Raw genomic sequence first — 26,022 nt, forward strand, 5'->3', positions numbered from 1 at the left:
AGACGTGCTGGAGCAGCTTTGCATGAACTCGATAAATAAAAAGCAGCAGAAGACATAAGGTTGGATAAGTGGAGCTTGAACATCCGAGAAGAAGTAGATCTGAAAATATATCACCTCTTCTCCTCATTTATGTTTCTCGCATTGGTTTTATCACAGCATTGGGACTCTCCTGGTGTACCGGCAGTCAGGGTGTGGCTTGAAGGTGACCTGTGAAGTAAAAAATAAATAAATAAATAAATAAATGGGTGGGGAAAGCAGAATGGTTTTAGAAAAAAATATATATATTTACATATCTGATCAACAACTTTTATGGAGCAGTAGGCTTCGAATAATAAGTGAAAGTGAATAACTTAGATCAAAATCAAGTCCAGGTACCACCTGATTATCAAAAAATAATAGCTGTTTTATTTAAATAAGAATGTTTTTCTTCACGCTTTTTTATTCATAAAAATGACAGAATGATCTACAGGAAAAACAAAAACCAGCAGAAAGGTGCAGAGGATGTATATTTAAGAACCAGCTTGTCTTGAGAACAGTGGAATGAGCTCAAATTAGCCTTAAAGCTAATTAGGATCAGCTTTAGGACTCAAAGAACAAAAAGGTGTGTGTTCAAACAACTGGCTGGCAATTTAAAGGAGAAGGGAAAATAAAAATATTTCCAAGAATAATACGTCCCAGATCACTCTCTCCAAAATCCTCCAACACTGTAAAAAATACTGCTGGAGAAACTACGTGTTGCCAAACTGGTAAAAAAAAAAGATTACTCACAGCTGAGGCTACAAGAATGACTTGGTGAATAGCAATTATTTATTTGTAGATTATTTTTCCCCACCCAATATAAATACAGTATATTCAAATGTTGGATTATTTGGGGGTAGGGGGCAAAGTTAGGGTGAGTTTATACTACTGCAACAAAATCTTCATTTACTTTAAAACTTTTTGCACATCTTTACCAAGGCTGTTAATGCGTCTGCATCTGCCATTGCTGGAGAGCAGAAGTATATTTTTATCCACTCATTTCACTTCAGTCAGTAAACAAGTTGTTTGTGAACTAATTGCTGTCTAATCCAATCATCATCAGAAAGGATGAGATGTCAGCAGGTTGCTTCTGGTGTCTTTACTGTGTTGCATTTCCATTTAAGTTTTTTTTTTTTTTTTTTAACACTAAACTACATCATTGCTCACCTCAAGCAGGAATAAATGTTGGGTATTTTTCACAGCCGACCAGGCAGGGAGAACCTTCACTGACTGTAAGTCAGATTTCGTCCCCCCTCCCCCCTGCCCTCCCCCAAACAAACGTTATGAGCAGTTTTACAACAATCGGAGAAAAGCTGACCACGCCCTGAGCTGCTCATGTTGTCTCACACACTACACCCACAAACTAGTGCACCCCATCCCCCCACCCGGCTCTCCTCCACATGGAGCAGCGCCGCCGCAGTGTTACACAACATCCCGCCGCATCTGTGCCTTCTGTCCCAGCCCTCATCACAGAGCTGCTGGGGCGTCACCTTCATGGAGTCCAGGTTTGGAAGGGGCCACGACTTAGGATGGTTAAAACAAAAGAAAAAAAGTCAAATAAAACCAAAACATCAGTCTGTTTCGGTTTTCCCACGTGACAGCTTCACTGAAATGAAAACCTGGCTGACCTGAGACCTGCCTCGTCAGCGTCACACGTCTGACAGCATGTTCGGCATGTTTACTGAGGCTGGTATGGTGGTTGTTCTGTGCAGGAGCGAAAAACCCCCCCCCCCCCCCCTCACCCTGCTTCAGCAGAATGCAAAGTGAAAAGCAATGAATTTTTCTGCATGCTTTTTGCCTCAAAGTGTTTCAAGGTGAACATATTGAAAATAGGATTTTAAAGCTGTAAAGGACATGGGTATAAATTAGCTCTTAAGATAATAATGTGTTGTAAAAGGAAAAGATAAGTGTAGTTGTAGAAAACCATTATAACCTAAAGATGAGAATTATGACCTTGCCATCTTATGTGTCTAAACTGGATCTAATTTTGTCATTTTGTTCTTTTTGAATCTGTTCATAAACCAAAATCTAGAAACTCAGTGTCCTTGAATTAGTTCTGCCTCAGGGAGTCTCCTGCCTGCCTCCTCCATGTTTCCTAGACTACACCAACATTAAACGCCCCTGTTAATAAAACGGTCCGCAATAATCTTTGAATAGAGGTCTTATTTCGGTTCATAATTAGTCATCAATAGGTTTGAAGCTAATTTGTTATGCAAAACTGTTACTCAAATGAGACTCTAGTATTTCTGTTTTCTTTTTGCTGCACAAAATTGTGTTTCACGATAATAAATTATAATTAGAATAATAAATTATGTTTATGTCATTTTACTAATCACCTGGAGAAATTAACTGTCAGGTTACCCCTGGCGGCCTGACGTCACTATAATTTACAGCTATCAGGGAATACCTTTGAACAAAATTTGCCAATTCTATGCTGTTATTTATTCACTGTGACTGTAGATAAAAATGTAATTCAACAGTTTTAATGGGGGAAAATATTTCTTTTTTTTTCTTTCTTTTTAAATCTTGACATACCTGAGAGTGAGTTGGTCGTGTGAGTAAAGAGTGCCCCCTTCTGGTGCAAAAAAGCACACATCTAATACTGATACTAAGCATAAAGGTACAGCAGGATACACTTAAAGTAATCAGCTGAAAGTTAGCAAAAAAAAAAAAAAAGAGATTGGTTTTATAGGATAGAAACAATCAAGACTGTTTTTAGGAAGTTGAAAAATGTTTAACCTCAGTCGAATTGCCCAAAATGTCTTTGTCTGCTGAAGAATCATTTTTACTGGAACTAAGGGGCTGAGATCAACTACTGCAAAACTCATTTCCACTGTAGAACATTGTGAGCAAGCACTGCTAATCCGCCTCATTTGCTTTTTCCACTCCTTTTTAAATCCCTGTCTTTCTGTATGGTTAGAACATCAGGTAGAGGGATGATGGAGTCTGGTATATGATCGTTGCCTATTGTGATCAATGGAAGAGATTGCTTGACTTTCCTTCTTCTCCTCTTTGTTGTTTGGTCATGCTCTGCATCCACAAAGCCTTCTTTTCAACTCCATTGGAATTTGGGGTTGCAGTTCAGGTTTTATTTGGGCTTTGGAGATGTTAATAAGGCGCTCCTCGAAAACAATACTTTGTGGCCGCGGTCACACATCATAGCAACTCTCTGAAAGTGAAAAAAAAAAGCATGAGTAAAAATCCTTTTATGCACAGCATTCAAAACTACAGGGAATAACTATCCAAACATGCATCCCCTCATCCAATAAGATTATGAACAAAATTCTATGAAATGAACAAATCAAAAGTAACATGCTGCTGCCACAAGCAGCAAATTCTGGTTCAAGTTAGTTAAAATAAACATCACGCTAAGTAGGCATACATGACAGTTTGTTTGTGTCCAACTTGCAAAAGATTGTGCCAACAATATCCTTCCTCAGAGTACCACTAAGCAGCAACCAGTGGTACTAGTCCCACAGCTGTGAAACCAGAGTTGAATCTTGAGAGAAAGGGGCGGGACTTAATTAGACGCTTCAAATTTGACTGACATGCTCTTAAACCAATCAGGTGACTCGACGTCATGCAATTGGCGGTTTCCGTTTTTCAATCTCGCGCATGCGCATTTCATTCTGAAAATGGCGGCCGTACAGGGTAGTATAGTCGACGCGAAAGACGAAGCCGACATTAAAACAGAACCAGCGACCGATGGCTTCGGAAATAATCACGCCAACGACGCGGGAGTGCTCTCTGCGTCCCCCGGCTCCAGCGCTGCGGCTGGAAACAACAAGCCGGCGGCGGGAGCCCCTGAGGACCAGCAGACCCTGCTGGCTGTGCTGCAGTTCCTCAGAAAGAACAAACTGTCAGAGTCCGCGGAAATTCTGCGTCGCGAGGCGGGATTGCCGGAGGAGGCTCTGGATCCAAAGGGGGCTGACTCCGCCGGTTCTGGGCTGGGAAGTGGTGCGGACATAGACGGTGGGGATGCGAGCGCTTTGCTCAGCCGGGTGACCGTCTCTGCTCCCGGCGGAGCTAAGGCGCCAACCAAAGGTACAGTTCACTCCAACTCATGTTAAGTGTGTGGAAACGGGGTGAAAATATCTCTGGTGTTAATTTAGAAGCAACAGCAAGTTAATCTGTTTAGTAATACATTTAGAGATTATAACCGAACCGGGCCAATATTGTAAAGTCAAACATTCACACAGATATGCCCAACATATTGAGTTTTGCGCTGTTAGTTTTACTTTTTTCCACAGAAAATTGATAGAATGTATCACATGTGTTACACTCAAGGCCGGCGGGCCAAATCTGGCCCTCCATAGGTTTTTGTGCGGCCCTCTAGATTCTGGAAGGATACATAAAAACAACCTTCAAGATAGCAGGTGTGTGCTGAAATATTACTGTGTCAATCAAATCAAAGCAGTTTTTAGTTGTATTCTGTCAAATTACATCAGTTTGAAATTATGTTCTACATTATTTAATTTCAACAAGTACTCATTGAAAGAAGACATCTATTTCTTAACATTTTACCTGTTTTAATAGGTAGTTTTATTAATATATTTTGTCACAAATCGGCCCTCTGAGGACTTTCATGATCTTGATATGACCCACAATGAAAATGTGTTTGACACCCTTTGAATATATAGATGAACTTGTTGTGTTCTGTAATGTTATACAGTTTCTGAAGCATTTTGCATCATTTTCCCTGGTTACTAGCAAATGCCTGTAAAAGTTTGGAATTTGAGTTAAATGTTTTCCAATTTTGAAATGCTTCAAAAACAGAAAACAGAGTGGAAAACATATTTCCATATGCAGTCGTATTTTCTCCTATCCCATTGTCTAAAACGTGCATGCAGTAGATTCATGTTAAACTTTAGTATTCTTGCTTTAAAATCTGAACTGAAAACTCACAAAATCCCAATTTTGATATTAAAGTGCGTGGAAACCCTGAAGTCACATTTAAGTTTTTAGAAGCCAGAAGCTTTGCCTAGATGAGTTCAATCTACCAACGATGGAAAATCTGTTTCTGTCAGCAGCTGGGGAGGATCAGCCAGACGTCAACGTGGTTCTGTCAGCCTACAGCCAGCAGGGAGACCCAGCTCTATATGAAGTTTACTACAGCGGTCTGAAGAAGTTCATCGAGTCGGTTCTGGACTGCCACAGAGCAGAACTGTCTCAGGTCTTCTACCCTCTGTTTGTCCACATGTACCTGGAACTGGTCTACAACAATCATGAAGGCGAGGCTAAGGCCTTCTTTGAAAAGTGAGTGTCTTCAGGATATTTTTGGCTGAATAACCCCATCCCCCCCTCTTTTTTTTTTTTCCCCCCCCCCCCCCCCCGTTTTTAGGTTCAGCGGGGACCAGGAGTGCTACTACGAAGAGGACCTACGCATTTTGTCAAGCCTTACGAAGAAGGAGCACATGAGAGGGAACGAGACGCTGCTGGATTTCCGCACCAGCAAGTTCGTTTTGCGCATCTCCCGCGACTCCTACCAGCTGCTGAAGAGACACCTGCAGGAGCGCCAGAACAACCAGATATGGAATATCATCCAAGAGCACCTCTACATCGACATCTTCGATGGCATGCCGCGCAGCAAGAGCCAGATCGACGCCATGTCCGGCAGCTTGGCTGGAGAGGCCAAACGAGAAGCAAATAAGGCCAAGGTTGGATAATTAAATTATATTTTTGCTTTATACCTTTCTCTCATACTTTTTTTTTTTTAACTTGTCTGTTTGTTTTCTTTTTAATTTGTGTAGGTTTACTATGGCCTGCTGAAGGAGCCAGAAATCGAGCTTCCCCTTGATGATGAGGATGAGGAAGCAGAGAACGAGGAAGGTAAACCCAAGAAGAAAAAGCCCAAAAAGGACAGCACCGGCTCCAAAAGCAAGAAGCAGGATCCAAACGCTCCTTCACAGACCAGGTACAACCATGTGTGCATTCCTAATTCATGCCTGCCTCTAGACTCTCTCACATTGTATCCTCCCTGTATAATAACGAATTTCTGTGAACAAAATGGATATCTGCTGAGATATTTTATTAAGAAAGGACAAAACCTTATTCATTGAAATTTTGTTGTAGCATGAAAAATGTGGAAAAAGTTCACTGGATGTTGATACTTTAGAACAGTACAGCAGATTCTCATTCTTCATCAGGATTTGTTTCTCAGTGGTTGACGTTTTTTTTTTTTTTTTTTTTTTAGAATACCTCTACCAGAACTAAAAGACTCAGACAAGCTGGACAAGATCATGTACATGAAGGAGTCCACCAAGAGAATTCGTTTGGGACCTGACAACCTGCCCTCCATCTGCTTCTACACCTTTCTCAACGCATACCAGGCAAATGACCTCAAATGACCTGCGGACTCTGTTTGCACTTCATGGGAGTTGTCGGGACGAACCAGTTGGTAGCAATCAGATTTAAATTTTTTATTTTTTTTTATTTTTTTGTCACGTCGCCCCTTCAGGGTCTAACTGCGGTTGACGTAACGGACGACTCCAGTCTGATCGCAGGGGGCTTCGCTGACTCCACGGTACGGGTGTGGAGCGTCACGCCGAAGAAGCTCCGCAAGGTCAAGACCGCCGCAGGTAAGACCTGCCGCAATCAGCGATGAGGGCTTTAACGACAAACTTCGTACAGTGTTTTCAATTAAAATGATGTTTTCAAGGTTTATAAAGCGCTTGATTTCTGTGTAAGGACCTTGAAAGTGTCCTTGCACACTGCAAGGACACTTGCAGTGTGCAAGATAAAGCGCAATCTACTGCTTGATTAAGAGCCTAATTTGAAAAACGTTATTTATAGTTGAAACCAGATATTTTTACACACCTAATAAAAGACAGATTTTTTTTTCTCACTGTCTGAAGTTAAATCAGTCGAAACTTTTCTTGTTTTAGGTTAGATAAAATTACCAAAGTAATTTCTATTTGTTAAATAGAAAACTTAGCGTTTTAAAGCATATTTTCTGTAACTTTCTTTGTATATTATGTTTAGCATTTAATTTGAGCGGGAAGCCAATTTACCTTAACATGATTTATTTGGACTGTTTCAATGAAATTAATATTTATTATTCCTAATGTCTCAGTGATTTACTGCTCTGTGTTATTGAAATAAATGTTGTTTTATATGTTATACTTTTTAAAAATAAATTAGTGTTTTGTTCTTAGACTAATCGGGTGTATAGGGTGTGTGTGACGAAGTCTTCAAAATATAAAATGTTATATTTTAGTATTCTACATTTTACAGAAGAAACAAACTATCACAAGACATTATCATTAACAGTAATAATAAGTAATATCATATAATAGTGAATTGAAACAATAATTTCTTTTAGCTAATTTGCAGTGTTTGTATCTATAAAGTGTGGTGCTGAAAAAGTTTAAAAACTTACCTTGAAAGTGTTTGAAGTTTATTGTGGAAAAAAAATGTGTGAACCCTGTATATTGTGACATAGTTTCAAAATAAAACTTTACTTTTATATGTGTGTTTTCCCTCTTTAAGATTTGAATCTGATTGACAAAGAGTCAGATGATGTTCTTGAGAGGATTATGGACGATAAGACGGCCAGTGAGTCAAAGTGCCTCTATGGACACAGTGGACCTGTGTATGGCATCAGCTTCAGCCCAGACAGGTACAGTTTTGATCAACTTGACCAGGATAAAACCTCATGAGAAAAATATGCTCAACTGAAAATTACCGAAAAAAAATTATTTCCTCTAAAAATCATCAGTCAGTGGATAGAAAGTGTTTGGCAAGCATCTAAAGTCCAAAGGCAAACTGGAGTAAGTTCAGAAAGATTGAAGAAACATTGATCAAAACAACTTTAAACGATTACAATAAACTCTTTGTTCACATAAAGTGAAATGTAGAGAGATAAGGGAAGAATCAGGACTTTTGCACTGCAGGTACATTCATATATTGATTGATTGATTCATATAAAGAAAGCATCTTAGCAGTTGCCATGTTTGATTATGTTGATTCTGTCCTGTCCCCAATGTTATATTTTTGCTCTTCATTGAGGTACAGGCTTGAATTTTAGCAGTAAAAATGTTAATATTGTGTCGTAAAATAAAAATAAGTGAACATTTTGTTTTGAGTTTTTATTTTATTTTGAAGGACAGAAAGATTTCTGACCATTTCACCTTTTCAGAAACTACTTGCTGTCATGCTCTGAAGACGGCACGGTCAGGTTGTGGAGCCTCCTGACCTTCACCTGTCTGGTGGGATACAAAGGCCACAACTACCCAGTGTGGGACACGCAGTTCTCGCCTTACGGATATTATTTCATCTCCGGGGGGCACGACCGGGTCGCCCGGTAAGAAACGCTTTCAACACACCTGCAGTTCTGTGTGTCTGTAGAGGAAAGCCACATGTCGCAGCTCAATGTAGAGACTTGTTCCTTTGCGCTCTCTCTCTCTCCTGCAGCTTGTGGGCGACTGATCACCACCAGCCGCTGCGGATATTCGCCGGTCACCTGGCCGACGTCACTTGCACTCGCTTCCACCCCAACGCAAATTACGTGGCCACAGGCTCGTCTGACCGCACCATCCGTCTGTGGGACGTCCTCACCGGAAACTGCGTCCGTATTTTCACCGGTCACAAGGTGAGATTTCACAGGAACAGGCAGCTGCCATTTTTCAGCTCGGCATTTGCAAGAAATGGGAAGGATTCTCATGCTATGACAGTCTGGAGGAGATTAAGGATGGAAATGCATTTTTACAGAAAAACACAAAAAATTTTAACATGATATTATTGCTTATGTTGAAAACAGAAAGCAATGATGGCTCATGTTTGCTAAAATAGTAACTTCAATTAATAGTTCTGTAGTTCTGTAAATTGGTCTTTTTAAAGAAAAAAAAAGAGAAATGCATCAGAAATAAAATGAGACTTTTCACTCTTTCTGACCTCAATTTCTTTTTGAGCTTAAGTTAACACGAACATGAGGTCCTGTTAGCGATACAAATAAGAAACCACAGCTTCTGGACTTTTTTTTTCTCCTCTCAATCCACCAGGGTCCCATCCACGCGTTGGCGTTCTCTCCTAATGGGAAGTTTTTGGCCTCGGGAGCCACTGATGGCAGAGTCCTCCTGTGGGACATCGGTCACGGACTGATGGTCGGAGAGCTCAAGGGTCACACAGAGTGCATCTACTCCCTCAGATTCAGCAGGGATGGAGAGATCCTTGGCTCCGGTGGGTGCTCATCATCTCACTTGCACGCTTTAAATTGGCTAAATAAAAGCAACACTGGCTTTAATTAGTGATCATCGTTTCGGCCGTTCTAGGTTCTATGGACAACACGGTTCGCCTGTGGGATGCGACGAAAGCATTTGACGATTTAGAAACGGATGACTTCACTGCGGCTACGGGACACATCCACCTGCAGGATAACTCCCAGGAGCTTCTGCTGGGGACCTACATGACCAAATCGACGCCTGTAGTTCACCTTCACTTCACACGGAGGAACCTGCTTCTGGCCGCAGGAGCTTATAATCCATAACAGCATTGGACCATCGGGGAGGGAGGAGAAATCATTTAAAGCTTGACATGATGCACATCACTAACCTCTGAGCTGTACAAATAAACGTCATCAGTTTTTCTGGCTAACAGACTGAAGTAGTAATCGGTTGACCAATCAGGTTCCCAGAACAAAGCTAACTGTTGCAGTTGTAAACTGCCTCATTGACCCTTTTTTTTTTTTTTTTTTTTTTATAAATCACTGCCATGACTTCACAGTTTACCTCAAAACATGGCTTTCATCTTTGTAACATATTCTTTTATACTGATGCACATTGTAAATAAAAACAAAGTGTTTTCTATGTCCAGAGCGTACATTTTCTTTATTGTTTACACAAGGAAACCAAATAGACATATTTTATTACAAGCATGTCCAGCTGCTCTCTCTCTCTCTCTCCACTCCAAGCAGTTAGAAATGAAGATCAAACGAAAACCTGTCGAGAAAACCATCTGCTATAAATAATCGGAACTGAAAATAGCTTGCAGCATAGAAATAGCTGAATATACTTACATAACTACTTCTCTGTGACGGCAGGTTTTTTCTTGGGCTTCAATTTGAAGAAAAGGAAGATGGCTGCAAGGCTGGCGTAAGTGGCCAAAACACACTAAAAAATAAAAAAACAAAGGCGGAAGTATTAAAACAAGTACTAATTTTAACTTTACAATAAAACATGCGTCGTTCAGGTTTGATTCTTGCTTTGTGAGTCATCCTGTTCAAAGAACTACTTGTGTTCAAATTATTTTTGGTGCTGCTAGAGCAGTTTGCACATGTAAAATCTTGAAGCTTCAATTCAAACTTTAGGGTTAAACATCAACAGAACTTACGTTCCTCCTTCCGACGATTGTGTATGAATTGAAGTGTTTGGCAAGTCCAGTGAACTGGTGCTGATTCCCCGCGTCGTGTCCTGCCATTCTGGCTAAAAGTATGGTCCTGCCACAAACATAAGAGCCAATATAACAGCACAATCAATTACCGATGCTAGTTTATGATGAATGATATTTTTAAAAAATAAATAAAAAATTGACAGTATTTTTGGAATTGTTATTTAACAAATTTCTCCAGTGTTTCCATGTCTTCTATGAGAGGATCAATACATTTTTAAATATAAATAGTTACATTTTGCATTTTAATAATAAAAGTCAATTTTCTTTATGTAACCGGTGATTGTGATTCCTGTGCAGTGCAGTCACAGCCAGTTACACAAAATACTGCAGAGGTAAAAGATAGTTTTTAAAAATATATATACATAAATCACTTATTCTGATCACAATAATACCAAAAAAACTATCGTGATAAAAATTTAACTCAACATCCACCACCCCTACTTGCCAATGTTTAAACGTTGGCAAGTTTCTATAGTTTAACTCGGTGCTATTGTTAATCTTTCTTAAAAATAAATTCTGATTTGTTAAGGAGAATCCAATTTCTGTATAACCGATTACAGCAGGTTTCATGCAAGTACAGTCATTGCTGCTAATATTTCAAGCAGTTTTGTTGTTTTAAATCATCCAACGTCAAGCTAACGGAAAGACATGGAAAAATCTAAAACACTTAGTATTTTAGTAAAAATAAATAAACAAACTGTTTGAAAATTAAAGCAGATTTAACTAAGTAAGAGGTTTGACGTCTTCACTGAAATGCAAAAATACTGCAATATTAATTAGGTCGTATTCTAATCTAATACTTGTCATCGTAAGATACCGGTCAGAGTAACCCTATACTTATTAACTAAGAATTAATGTAACTAAACAGAAAAACAAGTTAACACACTGTGAAGTCAATGTTAGCTTTCAGAGTTAGCTTCCAAGCTAAGTAGACATTCACGAACGTTACCAGACCGTTCCGTCAAAACAAAGGAGTTACAAAGACATGTTTGTTCTTTTCACGTGTTGAAACCAAAAAGGATCAAGTAACTAAAGCATAAATGTGTCGTAGCTTACCTTTAACACACGACCCCTGAGCTAGCTGATTGAGACAAGTGCCCTTCAACAGAGGCCGCAATGCTAAAGTTGCCAGGAAGTCCCGCCCACTATCAGCAGTCCAGATGCGATTGGCTATTGGTTGAAAACAACGTCATTCATTTCTGGGCTCAGAGCCGATCTTTGATTGGGTTAAATTACTATCCATCATCAATTCTCCACCGTGATTGGAAAACAGAAGGACCGCCCTGACTAGTTTTTCTTCCGGGTTGGGATGATGGCGTGTTGCTGAAAAACATGTGAGTTGCTGCATGGGCAAAACTAAGTCTAACTATACATAAATATCTTGAAGTCAGGTATTGTATTTACATATTTATCTTTAAAGGAAGACATAATGTTTCAGGAGAGAATTACTGTCTTCCCCGGATCTTGTTGATGTTCATGTAGTTAGACTTTAGTCAGTCGGTGGAAGATGAGAGCTTTTTCGAAGTGCTGACTGCTCCATTTCGGTTAAGATTAAACTATTTACTGCGTTTTAGTTGATTTTTAGTGAGCCATATTTTTTATGTCTTAAGTATTAATATTATAAAGGACTACGGAGAAAATGGCAACCATGTATGCATTGTAATTGAAGTTATGTTTATTTCAGTCAACGATTTTGACTTACTACTAATGCAAATCCAAAATGCATTTTCTTAGAAAATTAGATTATTATACAAGACCAGAATTAAAAAAAATACTTTTAGTACTGTAACATCGTAAAGTTTTCATTCAATTCAATACTTGATCGGGGCTCCTTTTGCATAAATTACTAATCTTTAACACAATTTTGTCAGTGTGCTGCTGGTAAATAAATTATCCAGCAAATGTATATATTATGGCATAAAGTGTCTGCTCTGAAACACAATGGAGCAACAGATGAAACCACTACTGACTGTGGAAGCTCCACACCTGACCTCAAGTAACTTGAGTCCTGTTCATCTGCACCCTTCCTCCAAACGCTGGGATTTTGATTTCCAAATGAAACGTAAAATGATTTTTATATAGTCTTGTTATTTCCATCTAGTGGGTCTCCTCCAAACTCTCAGACTGAATTTGTTTTCCAGTCTTTTTAAGGCATTAACATAACTTTTTTTCTTGCACTGAACTTTCTATTAATATGCTTGGATACATTAGTCCGGGAACAGCGAGAACCTTTTGAGGCTTACTGTGTTTCTTGAGGGTGCTAGGTAAAGACAGTCTTCTTATACACACATTTAACAAATCTTATTGTTCATCTTGTATAAAATAGGAACAGAATTTGGGGTTTTTATTAGCTATTGTCTTCAAAATAGCCAAGTAAATGCTCTCCGTATAGTGTTATGATCTAATCTCTTGTTTTGTGTGTGTGTGTGTGTGTGTGTGTGTGTGTGTGTGTGTGTGTGTCTGCAGCGTTTTGGAGATTTGGATATACTCCTTGTGTCGACTGAAACTTCTTCAAACCATAGACATCCCCAGCTTCATCCAACATGGCGTCGGTAGAGGAGGATTTTCCTCGTGGAGGCAAAACAAAGAAGTCCACCGACAGTAAAGTCACGGTGGAACGGACTAAAGTGGACAACCTGTTTCAGGTAAAAAAAAAAAAAAAAACTTCATTATCACCACGTTGTTCAAATAAGCTCCTCTACAATCCCGTCTCCGACCAGAAAAGTTAACCCATCTTGAACTATTTTTTTCCTCCCTTTAGCAGTCAGATGAACAAACGACAACAAAGAAAAAAAAGGGAGGCAACACGAAAGTCAAAAAGCAAAAGACAGAAGAGCAAGAAGGTGGCCTGACGCTCAACGCTGCTGCTAACATCGTGGAGATTCTGCACATAAAGGTGAGAGACATACCCATCTCCTGTAAATGTTTAACCCTTGGTCAGATTTCTACTTCTGGTTATTTTGTCAGTCGAGCTAAATTGTGCGACATGTCTTAACCCAGAACGTGAGAGAGGGGATGCTGTTACTGGGCTGTGTGAAGGAGGTGGCTGACTTCGAGGTGACCGTCAGCCTTCCTTGTGGCCTGCAAGGCTTCCTCAGCATCAGGAACGTCTGTGAGGCCTACACCAAGCTGCTGAGCGAGCAGCTGGACTCGGACGTTGAAAACGAGGTGACTAATTCAGTCGGAACTGTTCGATGTCCGTCTGACACATTCAGCAGCTTACGGCGATGTAAAGTCAGGGTTTCCCCCAGCGTATTATAAGCCTGGTGGGCCACCAGGCCTTTCTTGTGCCCCCGCCAGGCTGAGCATTGCTTATTTATTTGTTGTTTTTTTAATGTTTGCATTTTTTAGGACTTTATAGTTGGTGTTCAGATATTAATCTTCCTTCCAATAACAGATAATTATTACAAAGTGACATTTTCTAATTTTCTGCCAACTTTAAAAAATTTTTTAACTGAAGTCCAGATAAAATCTTTCCTCTACATTGTGTTGATGTGTCGCATGAAATTCCTGTAAAATTCATTATATTATTAACGTCGTGTGATGAAAAAAGTGTCTAAGCACGCTGTACGTTTGCGCTCTGACTTCGCAGGAGTTCTGCTCTTTGTCCCAAATCTTCTGGCCGGGAATGCTGCTCCGATGCGTGGTTTCCAAAATGGACATCACTAAAGGAGGCTCGCTCAGCATTCAGCTGTCTGTCAATCCAAAGCTGGTCAACAAGAGCCTCACCTCGAGCTCTCTGACGCCTGGAATGGTGAGCTGGAGTGAATGTCAGCAGTTTTAACAAAACAATAAGATGCTTTGACTGTTTTTTTAACGTTTGTCTCAATGAATCAGGTCCTGAGTGGGTGCGTGGAGAGTGTCGAAGATCATGGCACTATAATTGACATTGGTGTGAGTGGAACAAAAGCCTTCCTGCCCGAGGATGCTACACAGAGCAAACAGCATAAAAGTGACGGTAAAAACCCCCAAAATGACCTGAACTCAGCTTTACAGCTTCAAAAAGTCCTCAGTTAGGAAACATTTCTTAAATATCGGCGTGTTCTCCGTGCAGAGCTTAAAGTGGGTCAGTATGTGACTTCTCGGGTGGAGGAAGTAAAGAACGACGGCCGCGTCGTCCGGCTCTCCGCGGCGGCTCGGGCCTCCGCTAACGCCAAACAGGGCTGGACCCTCACCAACCTCCTGCCGGGCCTCACGGTCAAAGCTACCATCAAAAAGGTGACGAAGGCTTCCTTTTGCTTCACTGCGGATGCGACTTGAGCTGAAAGAGTTGCGTCTTTAAATGAGCTCTGCATGTCGGGGTTGCAGGTGACCAAACATGGCCTGCACCTGGACTTCCTGAACTCGTTCAGCGGCCAGGTGGATTTTCTGCACATGGAGCCGGAGTCCAGCTACAGAGAGGGGTTTCAGGTAAAACTATCCCACCTTTTTGGAAATATTTTTTTTTAATTGAAGAAATATGTATCTATCTATCCATCCATTTATTTATTTCTCAACTGTCCAGCCATGTCCCATTAAATGTTTATTATTTACTTGCTTAATGTTGTTTTTAGAGTTGAATTCATTTATGACACATTAATAATTTCGTGTGTTATTTGCGTGCCGACCCGTGACCAACCAGGTGCAAGCGTGCGTTCTGTACATTGAGCCGACCGCCCGCCTCGTCGGGCTGAGCCTGCGCAGCCACCTCCTGCAGCCCGTGTCCGACATCAACGCCGCTCCTCCCGGCGGGGACCGGACCGGAGAGGTGGTGAATGAGTGCAAGGTGACCACGATGCACCACATGTCGGGGGCCATGTTGGAGCTGCCGGACAAAACCCCGGCCTTTGTGCATGTAAGTGAAAGCTGGTGATTTGATGAACTTGCTTTAGAGACCCCGGCGTAATATTTTATCATGCGTCTTGACAGAGGAACCACCTGAAGGAGCCAAGCGACCCGGCCAATGATAACAAGGTCTCTGCGATGCCCAAGCACACCTGCAGGATCCTGGACTTCAGCCCCGTGGAGCAAATTTATTTTGCCAGTTTACGAAAGTACGCAGCGGTCGATTTCTATTATTTTGTTTTACGTCAGAGAACGTGGCCTCGCTGTTCTGCACTGACCACCTTACGCTGTGTCCTGATTGCAGGAGTGTGATTGATCAGCGATTTTATAGATACCAGGACATTCACGCCGGCCAAGTCGTAGAGGTGAAATGGAGAAGTTATTTTGTTGGGGTTAAAGTCACAAATTTAACCCGCTTTGTACGGATTTGGACTGTTTTAATCCTGCGTTGTCCTCCAAGGGGACGGTGTCTGTCCTGCTGAGCCACGGGATGGTGCTGCACCTGTCGGAGCACGTCAAAGGCCTGGTGCCTCGGACGCACCTCTCTGACATCATCCTGAAAAACCCGGAGAAGAAGTACATCGAGGGAATGAAGGTCAAATGTCGGGTCAGTGCTGTTCTCTCCCGAAAAAGATGCAGGAATGAAGCCTGTGCGAGGGTTTTGAGTCCGATTAGCACGTCTGGCTGTGTGTGTGAACTTCAGGTGCTGTCGGTCGACGTGGACAACAGGAAGCTGTGTCTGACCCGGAAGAAGGCGCTGGTCGAGAGCACCCTGCCGCTGTTCCTCAGCTACGACGACGCCCGTCCCGGCCGCGTGTCCCACGGCTTCATCGTGTCTATCAAAGACTTCGGCTGCATCATCCGTTTCTACGGCAACGTCAAAGGTCTTGTCCCACTGGAGGAGCTCAGCTCTGAGCCCATCGTCCGTCCAGAGGACGTCTTCTACATTGGACAGGTGAGACATAAGCGAGTTGCATCGGTTCATCAGGGCTCCTTGCGCAGACCGGAGGAACTGAGGGGTTTGGAAAATAAAAACTGCTTTTGTCCTTGGCTTCGCGTTTGAAGCCTGACCGCTGACAAGTACCTGCTGCAGATTCTTGGTTATCTTTTTTTTTTGTTTCTGTTATATTTTAACAATGGACAAAAGAAGGAAGACAAGTCAAGTTTCATTTCATTCATTCATTCATTCATTTCAGCAATTCAAAGTGCTTTTATGCCATAAAAACATGATAGTCAACTATTATGAAACAAAATAAACATTAATTTTTTTCCAAATGCCATCATCAAGCAAATATACATAAAATATACTGATCAGTGTTCCATACATGCATTGATTGGAGCATGTAGATATTTAATAGGAGGGGTCCCAGGATTGAAACTTGGGGTACTCCCCAGGTGACATCTGCTCAGAAGATGCCTATTGACACAAAGAATTGGGAATTTGGAAAATTTGAATAATTTTGAAACTCCGTTCCTTCATCTGAGTGTACGTGGTTGTTTTCCATCTTTACCTTCCAGGTGTTGAAGGCCAAAGTTCTCCAATGTGAGCCACAGAAGGAGAAGCTGCTGCTGTCATTTAAGGCGGCGGCAGAGGGAGAGATGGAGGAATCTACCGAGCCTCCGATTGACTGCGAGGTTGGAAAGGTAAAGCGGAGTCCTGGGTGGTGTTGGTGTGTTTAGCGTCCGTCAAACTTTCCTCGTTTCCCGGCTACATTTTATTTGCCTTGCAGAGGGTGGAGGCAAGGGTGGTGAAGAAATCCGTCAACGGCCTGGAGGTCGTCATCCTCCCAGACGAGGGCCGCGCCGTCTTACCCACAGTGCATCTCTCCGATCACATGTCCAACTGTCAGTTACTGTGGGAGGTTCTGCAGGAAGGAGACACCGTCTCAGACCTGATCTGCTTTAACAAGAACAAGCAGAACATCGTATCCTTTCCCCCGAGCTGTTTAGACCGAAGCCGACGCTCTGTGGTGTGAAACGGTTTATTTCCGCCTTAGCTGCTCCTCTTTTAAAGACGCTCACCAAGAAGCCAAGGGTGAGATCGTCACTGGAGGAAGGAGCGGTGGCCAAAGATTTCTCTGAGGTAACCGTGGGGATGCAGCTGGTCGGCTGCATCAGGAGCATCATGTCCTACGGCGTCTTTGTGGAGTTCCCCTACGGGCTCGTTGGTCTTGCACCCAAATCTGTGAGTTGAAGAGCCGTGGACCAGTTTTTCCCTGACGCAGCAACGCCGCCGTTTTCAACACTGAGCATTTATGTTTGACTGCAACAGGCCATGTCGGATAAGTTCATCAGTGACACGACGACCGCCTTTGAGCCGGGCCAGACGGTCATCGCCAAGGTGACCAACGTGGACGAGGAAAAGCGGCGATTCCTGGTCACGCTGAAGACCTCCGAGGTCATAACGTCTGACGGGGACGCCCGGGCCGCGCTCCTGAACGGCGTACAGGAGAGGCGAGCTGTGAAGGAAATGCTGACCATCAGAGGTGCGCTGACGGCTCCGGACGCTCTTGGTTCCTGTTCAGCCCGGCAGGACCTGGCTCTGCCGGGCTCATCATTTCTGCCTCTACAGATGACGGTGAACTCCGGCGGCAGTTGGCCGCTCTGACCGTCGGCCAGAAGCTGAAGCTGACGGTGGATTCAGCGACACAGGACGGGGCCAAATTCAAGTCTGACAACTTGCCTGGTGCTGACGTTGTTGCCAGTAAACGCCATGTGGCGGGTACGTTCAGAACCGTCGGGTCTTAAAGGGACGCCTCGGGGTTTCTGTTGTAAGACTCTGTTGAAAGATTTTAGTCATTTCAGATCTGGCCTGCAGTAGAAAACATTTAGTGTAAATTCAGACTATTTGGTGCCAGAGGCTGAGCTAATCTGAGACGACCAGCACCCAATCTGACCTTTACTGTTCATAAACGGTATCAAATTGTTAATAGGAGCAGGACTGGACAAACGACTGAGTTTGTTTAAAAGGAAACCACACGGAATAAGGCGCTCACATCAGATCCTGATAAATGTTGAAGCCTTTACTCATTATAACAACGCTTTTGTCTTAATTTGAAGACGTTCTGGTAAAATTACATCTTTATCCTGCTCATGTTATGATTACATTTTCATGACTAAGCAAAAACATCCTGGCCCTAATACTCTGTCGTACAACTCACTGAAGGGTCAATTGAAATAAGAGCTACTTTTTGAAAACTAATCTTCTGAATGCATCAGTAGCCCCACCAGTGAGCGCATCTGCCTGTTTTCCAGGAGTTAGCCTGACCCCTGGGCAGAAAGTGAATGCGGTCGTCCTTAATGTCGACATCCTGTCCACCTGTGTCCATGTTTCCGTCCTCCCAAAGCTGCTGGGGAAGAAGAAGTCTGTAAGTGTTGCCAGTGTTTTCTCTCCTGATTTCAGCAGGTTATACAAGTGGTTTTTTTTTTCTTCTCACGTTGCATTACATTATCACTGCTGTTTTCAACATTCTTTTTTTACAGCTGAATAAAGGCTCAGACTGCTGTGCGGTGGTGCAGTTCGTCGACCGGGACTTTGCCGTTGTCTCGCTAAACGACGCGGCGCAGCTGACTCTGCTCCAAACCTGCGGCCACCCGAACGAGGTCACCCTGTCCGGGGCAGACAGACTCAAGGCGGGGATGACTCTGACGGTGGAAGTCGTAGAACCCAGCTGCGAGCAACTGGAAGGGCTCCCCCTGGTGTTGTGGAAGGGCAGCGCGCCGAAGCGGCAGCGCAGGGCTTCGGAGAACCAGGCCGACTCTTCGGGACACCGCTTCGGCGAAGTCCTGCAGGGCAAAGTGAGGTCGGTGAAGCCCACCTACATCCAGGTGGCGCTGGAGGACGGGAGCACGGGCAGCGTCCACGTGTCGCAGGTGGTGGAGCCGGCCGCGGTCAAGCTGGGGTCCTTCCCCACGTCCACGGTGAGAGTGGGCAGCACGGTCAAAGCCAGGGTCATCGGAGGACGAGAAGCCACCAGTCACAGGTTAACGCAACCTTTTAAGTGTCGTCGTACGTAAATGTGCTTATCAGGGAATTTTAATACTATTAAAAAGTTTGTTTTTCAGTACTTCAGTTCATAAAGTGAATCTCTGGTATGGATTCATCACACGCTGAGTGATTTGCTTTATTTGTTTATTTCTGTTTATTTTGTTTGACAACTGATGGATCTAAAAAAGTAGTAATTTTATGAATCAAATCAAATTTAATTTGTATAGCACATTTCAGCAACAAGGCAGTCCTAAGTGCTTTAAATAATAAAAACAGAAAAATACAAAGTCATAGTCAACATAGTCAAATGAAACGTTGCATTTTGTCAAGTGATTTTCCAATAAGAATTCACAGAAAGTTATAATAAGACATGCTGAGCATCTTGTGAAGTTAGACTTTATTATCGGTTTTAAAGATAAGGAGATGCTTCATCTTTTATAACATCAGCATCAAATTATTAGCAGTAGCAGGACTTGGACACGATTAGGCAAAGAAAATTGTACAGAATAAGGCGGTCACATCAGATCTCTGGTAACTCTAGAAGCCTTTTCTCATTAAAACATTTCTGTCATAATCTGGAGACGTTCTGGTAAAATTACGTCTTTATTCTGCTAATATTTTGACTGTATTCTCATAACTAAACAAAACGTCTCCTAGTGTGGCCCTAATACTTTAACCTTGACCCTGTCATGCAACTCACAGAAGGGACAATTGAAATAAGAGCCACTTTTTGAAAATATCTTGTTAATAACTACTTTTTAACATAAGAAAGCGAGAAAAATGTTTTATTTTTAAGTCGGATCACTCGGCTGTAAACAAAATCTGTACATTTTCTCTATTTTCAAATGGCAGTCTTTGTAACAAAATCTTTCTTAATTTCAGATTTCTTCCGTTTTCTCATCCCAAATTCAAGTACACCATTCCTGAACTCACACTTATTCCCAGGTAACCAAAGTGGATCACAGTCATCACGCCGCGTGTCCTCGATTACGGATCTTTTACATTTTCAGCCTGGTGACTTCCTGTTTTTCTTCCTGTAGCCGACTGGATCCTGGTGTGGATTTCAAGCCAGTTACAGCAAAAGATAAACTCTCCGGCTATAAGGCCGGCGACGAAATCACATGTTTCGTATCAAAAGTGAGCTTTCATGAGCGTATGATTGGATTTACTGTGTAACCGCTGCAGATCCAAATATTTCCAGTCACTCTTCCTGCTCTTCCTTCAGTGGTTTTGTTTCTGTTTCCAGTTTAAATCAGACAAGAAGTGCCTGGAAGTCACCTCTGACCCCTGCCTCACAGGGACCGTGGACCTGCTTTCCATGATCACAGATCCTAAAGTGAGTGATGCCGATTCTTTTTTTTTTCTTCTTCTGGTAATTAAATTGTGAGGATATATTCTTGCTTACGAAAATATCTGACCTTGAGTAAATATTTATTTTTCATGTCCAGGATGCCAGCCACCCAGAAAAACTGTTCAAGCTGGGCCAGGCGGTCCGCGCTAAAGTGGTGGAAGCGAGCGTCCAGCCTCATCGCTTTGTGCTGTCGCTCTCAGGTAGAGAGGGCAGAGTTGACGTTGAAATGCTTTGGTAATGTTTCCGTGGCAACGTGTCTCATTCTCCCTGCTTTCCCAGGGATCCATAAACTGGAGAAAGGCAGCATTACTTTGGGAATGGTGACCAGTGTCCACCCACAAGTCGGCCTCGTGGTCAAGCTCCCCTTCGGCGGCGCCGGAGCGGTTTCTATCACTGACGTCGCTGACACCTACAGGAAAAACCCGCTGGAGGCGTTCAGCAAGGATCAGCTCGTCAGGTTGGTTGGCCATGAGGTTCAGCGTTCTTTGACGGGATCATCTAAAAAGAGGAAAAAGTCATAATATCATGAATAAGTTCAATGGGTTTCTTGTAATTTCTCTGTAAGTCGTAGTCAATAAAATGGCAAGAAATGCCATTGTTGAGACATTTACCCCGTGAAATGAATCTATAGAATATGAGCGTCGCTTGACAATAAATATTGAAAGGATCATGATTAAATGTGTTTTTTTTTCATGTTTACAGAACGTAAAATGAAAGCTCACATTTTAAACTTAGTTTATTTTAATATCAAATTTTAGCGTTTTTCTTTCTGACGTAGAGCTAATTAAGAAAAGTTAAACTCCTTTAAAGCAAGGCGTTTCCACCCCTCAGGTGTTACCTTCTAGATGTGCAGAACGGAAAGTGGCACCTGTCCCTACGTCCATCGCGGTAAGAACCGTCACTGGGAAAAGTTGCGTGGTTTACAGAACGTGCGGCTCATTGCGGCGCGTCTTTTCAGGCTGAACCCACAGAACACCAAGCCGGCGAAGGACCCAGAAGTCCTGTCTTTGGACCATCTGCGCTTGCACCAGGTGGTCCGGGGTTACGTGAAGTCTGTGAGTGAGCAGGGGATCTTCATCAGGTAAATACTTTGGTCTTGGATTTACTGGATCTCAGTGCTGCATTGGCAACACTTGCAAACAATAGATCAAATGTGGAGTGCCTCAAGGCTTCGTTCTGGGACCACTGAGCCTCTCAAGTGGACACAGAGATGGGAGCTGAAAAAAAAAAAAAAACACACACACACAAGTTATCTCCTCCTCATCATTTCTATCCTCTCCTCTGTTTCCAGGCTGTCGCACAATATAACAGGAAGAGCTCAACTTCAACAGTCCTCCAAATACTTCATTAACAACCACAAGATCCTCTCCAGTCACCTTCCGGTCAACACCCTCCTCACCACTAAAATCCTCAGGTAAAAACAAAACATCTCAGCTCAGACTTTGTGATCGTATTTTGTTTTTGGTTTTTTTTTGTTTTTTTTAATCGAGCGAAATAACCTCTGTTTGTTTCCTCAGTGTGGACAGGGAGGACGAGTTAGTCGACCTCTCTCTTCTCCCCGCGGACACCGGAAAGCCAGACCTGCTCCCGGAGTCCCTCGGCCTGCCGCTGCGTCTCGTCGGAGACGCGGAGAAACGCGACTCAAAGAAGGCAAAGAAACGCTCGCACTGCGAGAGCGAACAGGTAATGATCATTCTTTCACCTGCTGTCGTCTTGTTTTCATGTATTTAACAATACTAGAGTCGAACAGAAAGTCCACAACAGCTGCATCCAGGATCCTTAGACCCTCAGGTCAGTCTTTGCTGTTCGTTCATGTCACAGAAACCAGCAGAGCCCCAGGTCCCGAAGAAGAAAACAAAGAAATCGAGCAAATCAAAAACTGACGCCGATGACAGCGGAGTGGAGGTCTACTTCAGGGAAGAGGAGGACGAGGGTGAGGAGGCAAAGCGTGATTCTGCTCAGGTAAGCTGAACCTCAGGCTCTTTTTTTTTTTGCTCCTGCTGTAAATTCAGGCCCCCACAGCTGGAGAACATTACCGACGTGTTTCTGCCTCTGCAGGTGCCTCCCAGCTCAGCGGGTCCGTCCAGGCTGCAGGTGGCGACCGGCTTCTCCTGGGATGTGGGGCTGAGCTCCCTGAAGCCCGTGTTGGAGGCAAAGGACGGGGACTCCAGCGACGGAGAGGAGCAAGACGGAAACGAGAAGGTGAGACGATCAAAAGGGATCCATCAAGATGGCGTTTGTGTCACTTGAGCCTTTTCCTGTTTTCTGTGAATTTTGTTTGGATTTTTTTTTTTTACCGATTGGCCAACATAAAGTTAATGTGAAGTTGAAGAAACATAATGCGGAATTCGTTAGTCGTTTTACTTATGAAAATCTTTGTAGTGTGGCATGCATTCGTCAGGGTTCGTACCGGTGCTTGAAATCTTTGAAAATGCTTGAATTTCAGTTCGGGGTTTTCAAGGTTTGAAAATGCTTGATGATCAATCTGCCCACTTTTGTCATAAATCACAGTCTAACTTTTGATTAAAAGCCTAAACTTGTAAAACATAATTTACAGTTACACCAGATATTTTCATACACCTAATAAAAAGAGACACATTTTCTTCTCACTCAAGTTAAATCTGAATAAATTTTAAATTTTTCTTTCTAGAATTATTAAAATTATTTCTATTTGCTAAATGCCATAAATTTTAGGGGAAACATTTTTTAATTTTTGGATATTTGTTATTCTTATTTCCACAATGAGTTATTGGTCTGTGCAATTTAAATAAAGTTTGGCTTATATTTTGTGTGTTAAACATTTTGTTAAATATGTGTGTTGTTCTCATACCAGACCGTTTGTGTGTGTGTGTGTGTGTGTGTGTGTGTGTGTGTGTGTGTGTGTGTGTGTGTGTGTGTGTGTGTGCGCGCGTGCTAAGGTGGTTCGACAAAGCATTAATTCAGAGGACCTGAACACAAAGTCATGTCACATTTTTCACATTTTTATTGGTAAAAAATTGTGGAAAACCATTTCGTGTGACTACTTACGCATTCACCTCATAAAAACCAGTATGAGATGATCCGTCCTTTAACTGGTCTCACTTGATTTTCTCCATGGTCACTTTTTTTTCTTCTTCTTTTTATTTAATCGTCCAGCCCCAGAAGAAGACACGCCACGAGCTCGAGCAGGAGAAGAAGTCGGCGGAGAAGGCCCTGCTGCAGCGGGAAGCCGAGCTGATGGACCCGAGCCTGCGGCCCCAGGACGCGGCCGCCTTCGAGCGGCTGCTGCTCGCCTCGCCCAACAGCTCGCTGCTCTGGCTCCAGTACATGGCCCACCACCTGCAGGCCACGCAGATCGAGCAGGCCCGGGCCGTGGCCGAGAGGGCCCTCAAAACCATCTCCTTCAGGTGTTTTACAAGCACCGATGCTCCTGCAGATGGCGATGAGAACGGAGCGTCGGTGTTCAGACTCCGCTCTGTGTTTGTGTCCAGGGAGGAGCAGGAGAAGCTGAACGTGTGGGTGGCCCTGCTGAACCTGGAGAACATGTACGGAACCCAGGAGAGTCTGAAGAAAGTGTTTGAGCGAGCCGTGCAGTTCTGTGAGCCCATGCCCGTGTACCAGCAGCTGGCCGACATCTACGCCAACTCCAACAAAATCAAGGTCCGAGTCTATTTTTACCGTGGGCGCATTCACACCTCTTTAATCGATCATTAGGTCGTTTGCATAGAAAGCCGTTTGGGGAGGTGTGAATGTGCAATCGAACTCTGATGTGAACTAAGATGGAGAACTCTGGTCTGCCCAGGTTTCAGTTCGGTTCAAGTGAACTCTGCTGCGATTTGAGTGCCAAGCAGACTGGAGACCGCTCCGAAAGCAGGAAGCGGTTTATAGCGAAGGGCATTTTGAACAACTACAAGATGAACAAATGTGTAAATGCAGCACTATAGGAAGAAATCCTACAAGCACTAAAATCTGAACCTCACTCTATTTTTGTGTACATTTTGTGGAAAAGGATGTTGCTTTCAGTGTCTTCTTCAGAGGTTTTATGTTGTTTCCTTCAGTAGTTCTTGGTGCAGCGCCACCACAGGAAAGGAGGGGAACAGGTTTTTCAATTAGTTTGGATCCTTTGACACAGTGCAGTGTGGAAGCGAATCACACCAGCTGAAAATTTAACAAATGTTGCAATTTTGGTCCCCAATTGAACCAAGTCTGTCAGACCGTCAGGTGTGAAAACGCCCTTAGTTCCTGAGTAAATTTACTTTTCCTCCAGCTTCTAATATGTGTGTTTGTGTCGTGTCTCCAGGAGGCAGAGAGCCTATACAAGACCATGGTGAAACGTTTCCGGCAGAACAAAGCAGTGTGGTTAAGCTACGGGACCTTCCTGCTCCAGCAGGGCCAAAGTGACGCTGCCAGCTCTCTCCTGCAGAGGGCGCTGAAGAGTCTGCCCCCCAAAGAGAGTAAGACGAGCCGAGTTAGTCTCATCTCTCAAGAAACGGAAACACGCCTCAAGATTTTTACAAGTTGTGATGTTTCACTGTGTTTTGCGCCATCTTGCTAGGTGTGGATGTAATCACCAAGTTCGCTCAGATGGAGTTCCGCTTCGGCGACGCCGAGAGAGGTCGCAACATGTTCGACAAAGTCCTGACGAGCTATCCGAAACGCACGGACCTCTGGTCCGTTTTCATCGACCTCATGGTCAAACACGGATCGCAGAAGGAAGTGAGGTAAACGTGAGCTCCCACCACTGACGTCCACGCTGGAATTTATGTGCAGAAGCGACACAACAAATAATCAAACGTAATTTTTTCAGATGAAAGTACATTGATAGGAAATACAAATCTGAGAAAATGAGGATCTCCTAAGGCTCCATTCTTGGGCCTCTTTTATTCATGATCCCCCTAGTTTAGATTATTACTGCAACTATGCTGATTGTTCTGATTTTTCTGTGGGCACTGAAATGAATTTCTTCACACCCTGTTCGTCTTCTGCTCTAAAACATTCGGCCTCATCTGAACGGCCCGAGCGTTTGGGCTTCATTTCGTTCTCCGCTCCTCTCCTTCTGCAGGGCCGTCTTCGATCGGACGATCCACCTCAGCGTTTCCGTGAAGAAGATCAAGTTCTTCTTCAAGCGCTACCTGGAGTATGAGAAGAAGCACGGCACACCTCAAAGCGTCCAGGCGGTCAAAGAGAAGGCCATGGAGTTCGTGGAGGCAAAAGGCAAAGACGCTGCAAACTGAGAGGGCAAAAATACGTCGCCGGACCCAAACCGAGTCCCTGGAAACCATCAGTCTTTTAGTTTGAACTCTTGTAATGTTGTCGACTGCTGAACGTCGAAGCTTGATCCTGGGTCCATGCAATGCAGTGATCTACAAATGTTAAAAACAGGCAGCTGTTTTTAACCGTCTTTTTAACGTATTTTGTAAAATAAACACTGACTAATGATGACAGTAGAAGTTCTGAGTTTTTTCTTTTGTTGTTG

The 26,022-nt window shown here is 43.1% G+C and overlaps 3 protein-coding genes across 5 annotated transcripts; 2 read left to right on the forward strand and 1 right to left on the reverse strand.

Moving 5' to 3' along the window:
- Nucleotides 1–3,636: 3,636 nt before the first annotated feature.
- Nucleotides 3,637–9,821, forward strand: taf5 (TAF5 RNA polymerase II, TATA box binding protein (TBP)-associated factor). 2 transcript variants are annotated; one of them, XM_015029494.1, is made up of 11 exons: nucleotides 3,637–4,062; nucleotides 5,046–5,274; nucleotides 5,360–5,675; nucleotides 5,769–5,932; nucleotides 6,212–6,347; nucleotides 6,476–6,596; nucleotides 7,507–7,636; nucleotides 8,156–8,320; nucleotides 8,431–8,608; nucleotides 9,018–9,195; nucleotides 9,288–9,821. In XM_015029494.1, the coding sequence occupies exons 1-11, from the start codon at nucleotides 3,654–3,656 to the stop codon at nucleotides 9,500–9,502; spliced, it is 2,241 nt and encodes a 746-aa protein (XP_014884980.1). In that variant the 5' UTR covers nucleotides 3,637–3,653; the 3' UTR covers nucleotides 9,503–9,821. The 2 variants fall into 2 exon arrangements, with proteins under 2 accessions (XP_014884980.1, XP_014884981.1); XM_015029495.1 differs by having other exon boundaries at nucleotides 5,049–5,274.
- A 2-nt stretch (nucleotides 9,822–9,823) lies between these two features.
- Nucleotides 9,824–11,550, reverse strand: atp5md (ATP synthase membrane subunit k). Its single transcript, XM_015029498.1, has 4 exons — nucleotides 11,461–11,550; nucleotides 10,345–10,450; nucleotides 10,031–10,124; nucleotides 9,824–9,953 (listed from the first exon to the last, which is right to left on the reverse strand). Exons 2-3 carry the CDS (start codon nucleotides 10,429–10,431, stop codon nucleotides 10,035–10,037), a joined length of 177 nt encoding a protein of 58 aa, XP_014884984.1. The 5' UTR covers nucleotides 10,432–10,450; nucleotides 11,461–11,550; the 3' UTR covers nucleotides 9,824–9,953; nucleotides 10,031–10,034.
- Nucleotides 11,551–11,652: 102 nt separating this feature from the next.
- Nucleotides 11,653–25,991, forward strand: pdcd11 (programmed cell death 11). Of its 2 annotated transcripts, none has more exons than XM_015029492.1 (36): nucleotides 11,653–11,738; nucleotides 12,871–13,049; nucleotides 13,166–13,300; nucleotides 13,405–13,572; nucleotides 13,997–14,158; nucleotides 14,242–14,362; nucleotides 14,459–14,622; nucleotides 14,713–14,814; nucleotides 15,026–15,238; nucleotides 15,313–15,437; nucleotides 15,533–15,593; nucleotides 15,689–15,835; nucleotides 15,932–16,183; nucleotides 16,747–16,872; nucleotides 16,959–17,153; nucleotides 17,243–17,413; nucleotides 17,501–17,714; nucleotides 17,801–17,950; nucleotides 18,484–18,596; nucleotides 18,712–19,211; nucleotides 20,099–20,161; nucleotides 20,257–20,353; nucleotides 20,463–20,552; nucleotides 20,665–20,767; nucleotides 20,847–21,024; nucleotides 21,399–21,455; nucleotides 21,526–21,648; nucleotides 21,859–21,981; nucleotides 22,085–22,250; nucleotides 22,389–22,529; nucleotides 22,626–22,769; nucleotides 23,703–23,953; nucleotides 24,038–24,206; nucleotides 24,847–25,000; nucleotides 25,102–25,267; nucleotides 25,609–25,990. In XM_015029492.1, exons 2-36 carry the CDS (start codon nucleotides 12,948–12,950, stop codon nucleotides 25,778–25,780), a joined length of 5,418 nt encoding a protein of 1,805 aa, XP_014884978.1. In that variant the 5' UTR covers nucleotides 11,653–11,738; nucleotides 12,871–12,947; the 3' UTR covers nucleotides 25,781–25,990. The 2 variants fall into 2 exon arrangements, with proteins under 2 accessions (XP_014884978.1, XP_014884979.1); XM_015029493.1 differs by having other exon boundaries at nucleotides 11,716–11,795; nucleotides 25,609–25,991.
- The last annotated feature ends 31 nt before the right edge of the window (nucleotides 25,992–26,022 follow it).

The sequence above is a fragment of the Poecilia latipinna genome, unplaced genomic scaffold, assembly GCF_001443285.1.
Source record: "Poecilia latipinna isolate Pla-1442-1.1 unplaced genomic scaffold, P_latipinna-1.0 Scaffold155, whole genome shotgun sequence".
NCBI classification, from domain to species: Eukaryota; Metazoa; Chordata; class Actinopteri; order Cyprinodontiformes; family Poeciliidae; genus Poecilia; species Poecilia latipinna.

Bases quoted from the DNA above. Each gene is read 5' to 3' on its own strand.
- taf5 (XM_015029494.1), top strand. From the start codon at position 3,654: ATGGCGGCCGTACAGGGTAGTATAGTCGACGCGAAAGACGAAGCCGAC. The intron at 6,348-6,475 runs GCAAATGACCTC...TCGCCCCTTCAG, and splicing joins CCTTTCTCAACGCATACCAG to GGTCTAACTGCGGTTGACGT. The intron at 6,597-7,506 runs GTAAGACCTGCC...TCCCTCTTTAAG, and splicing joins CAAGGTCAAGACCGCCGCAG to ATTTGAATCTGATTGACAAA.
- atp5md (XM_015029498.1), bottom strand. From the start codon at position 10,431: ATGGCAGGACACGACGCGGGGAATCAGCACCAGTTCACTGGACTTGCC. The intron at 10,125-10,344 runs GTAAGTTCTGTT...TTTATTTTTTAG, and splicing joins CAATCGTCGGAAGGAGGAAC to TGTGTTTTGGCCACTTACGC.
- pdcd11 (XM_015029492.1), top strand. From the start codon at position 12,948: ATGGCGTCGGTAGAGGAGGATTTTCCTCGTGGAGGCAAAACAAAGAAG. The intron at 16,184-16,746 runs GTGAGACATAAG...TTTACCTTCCAG, and splicing joins ACGTCTTCTACATTGGACAG to GTGTTGAAGGCCAAAGTTCT. The intron at 21,456-21,525 runs GTAAGAACCGTC...GCGTCTTTTCAG, and splicing joins CTGTCCCTACGTCCATCGCG to GCTGAACCCACAGAACACCA.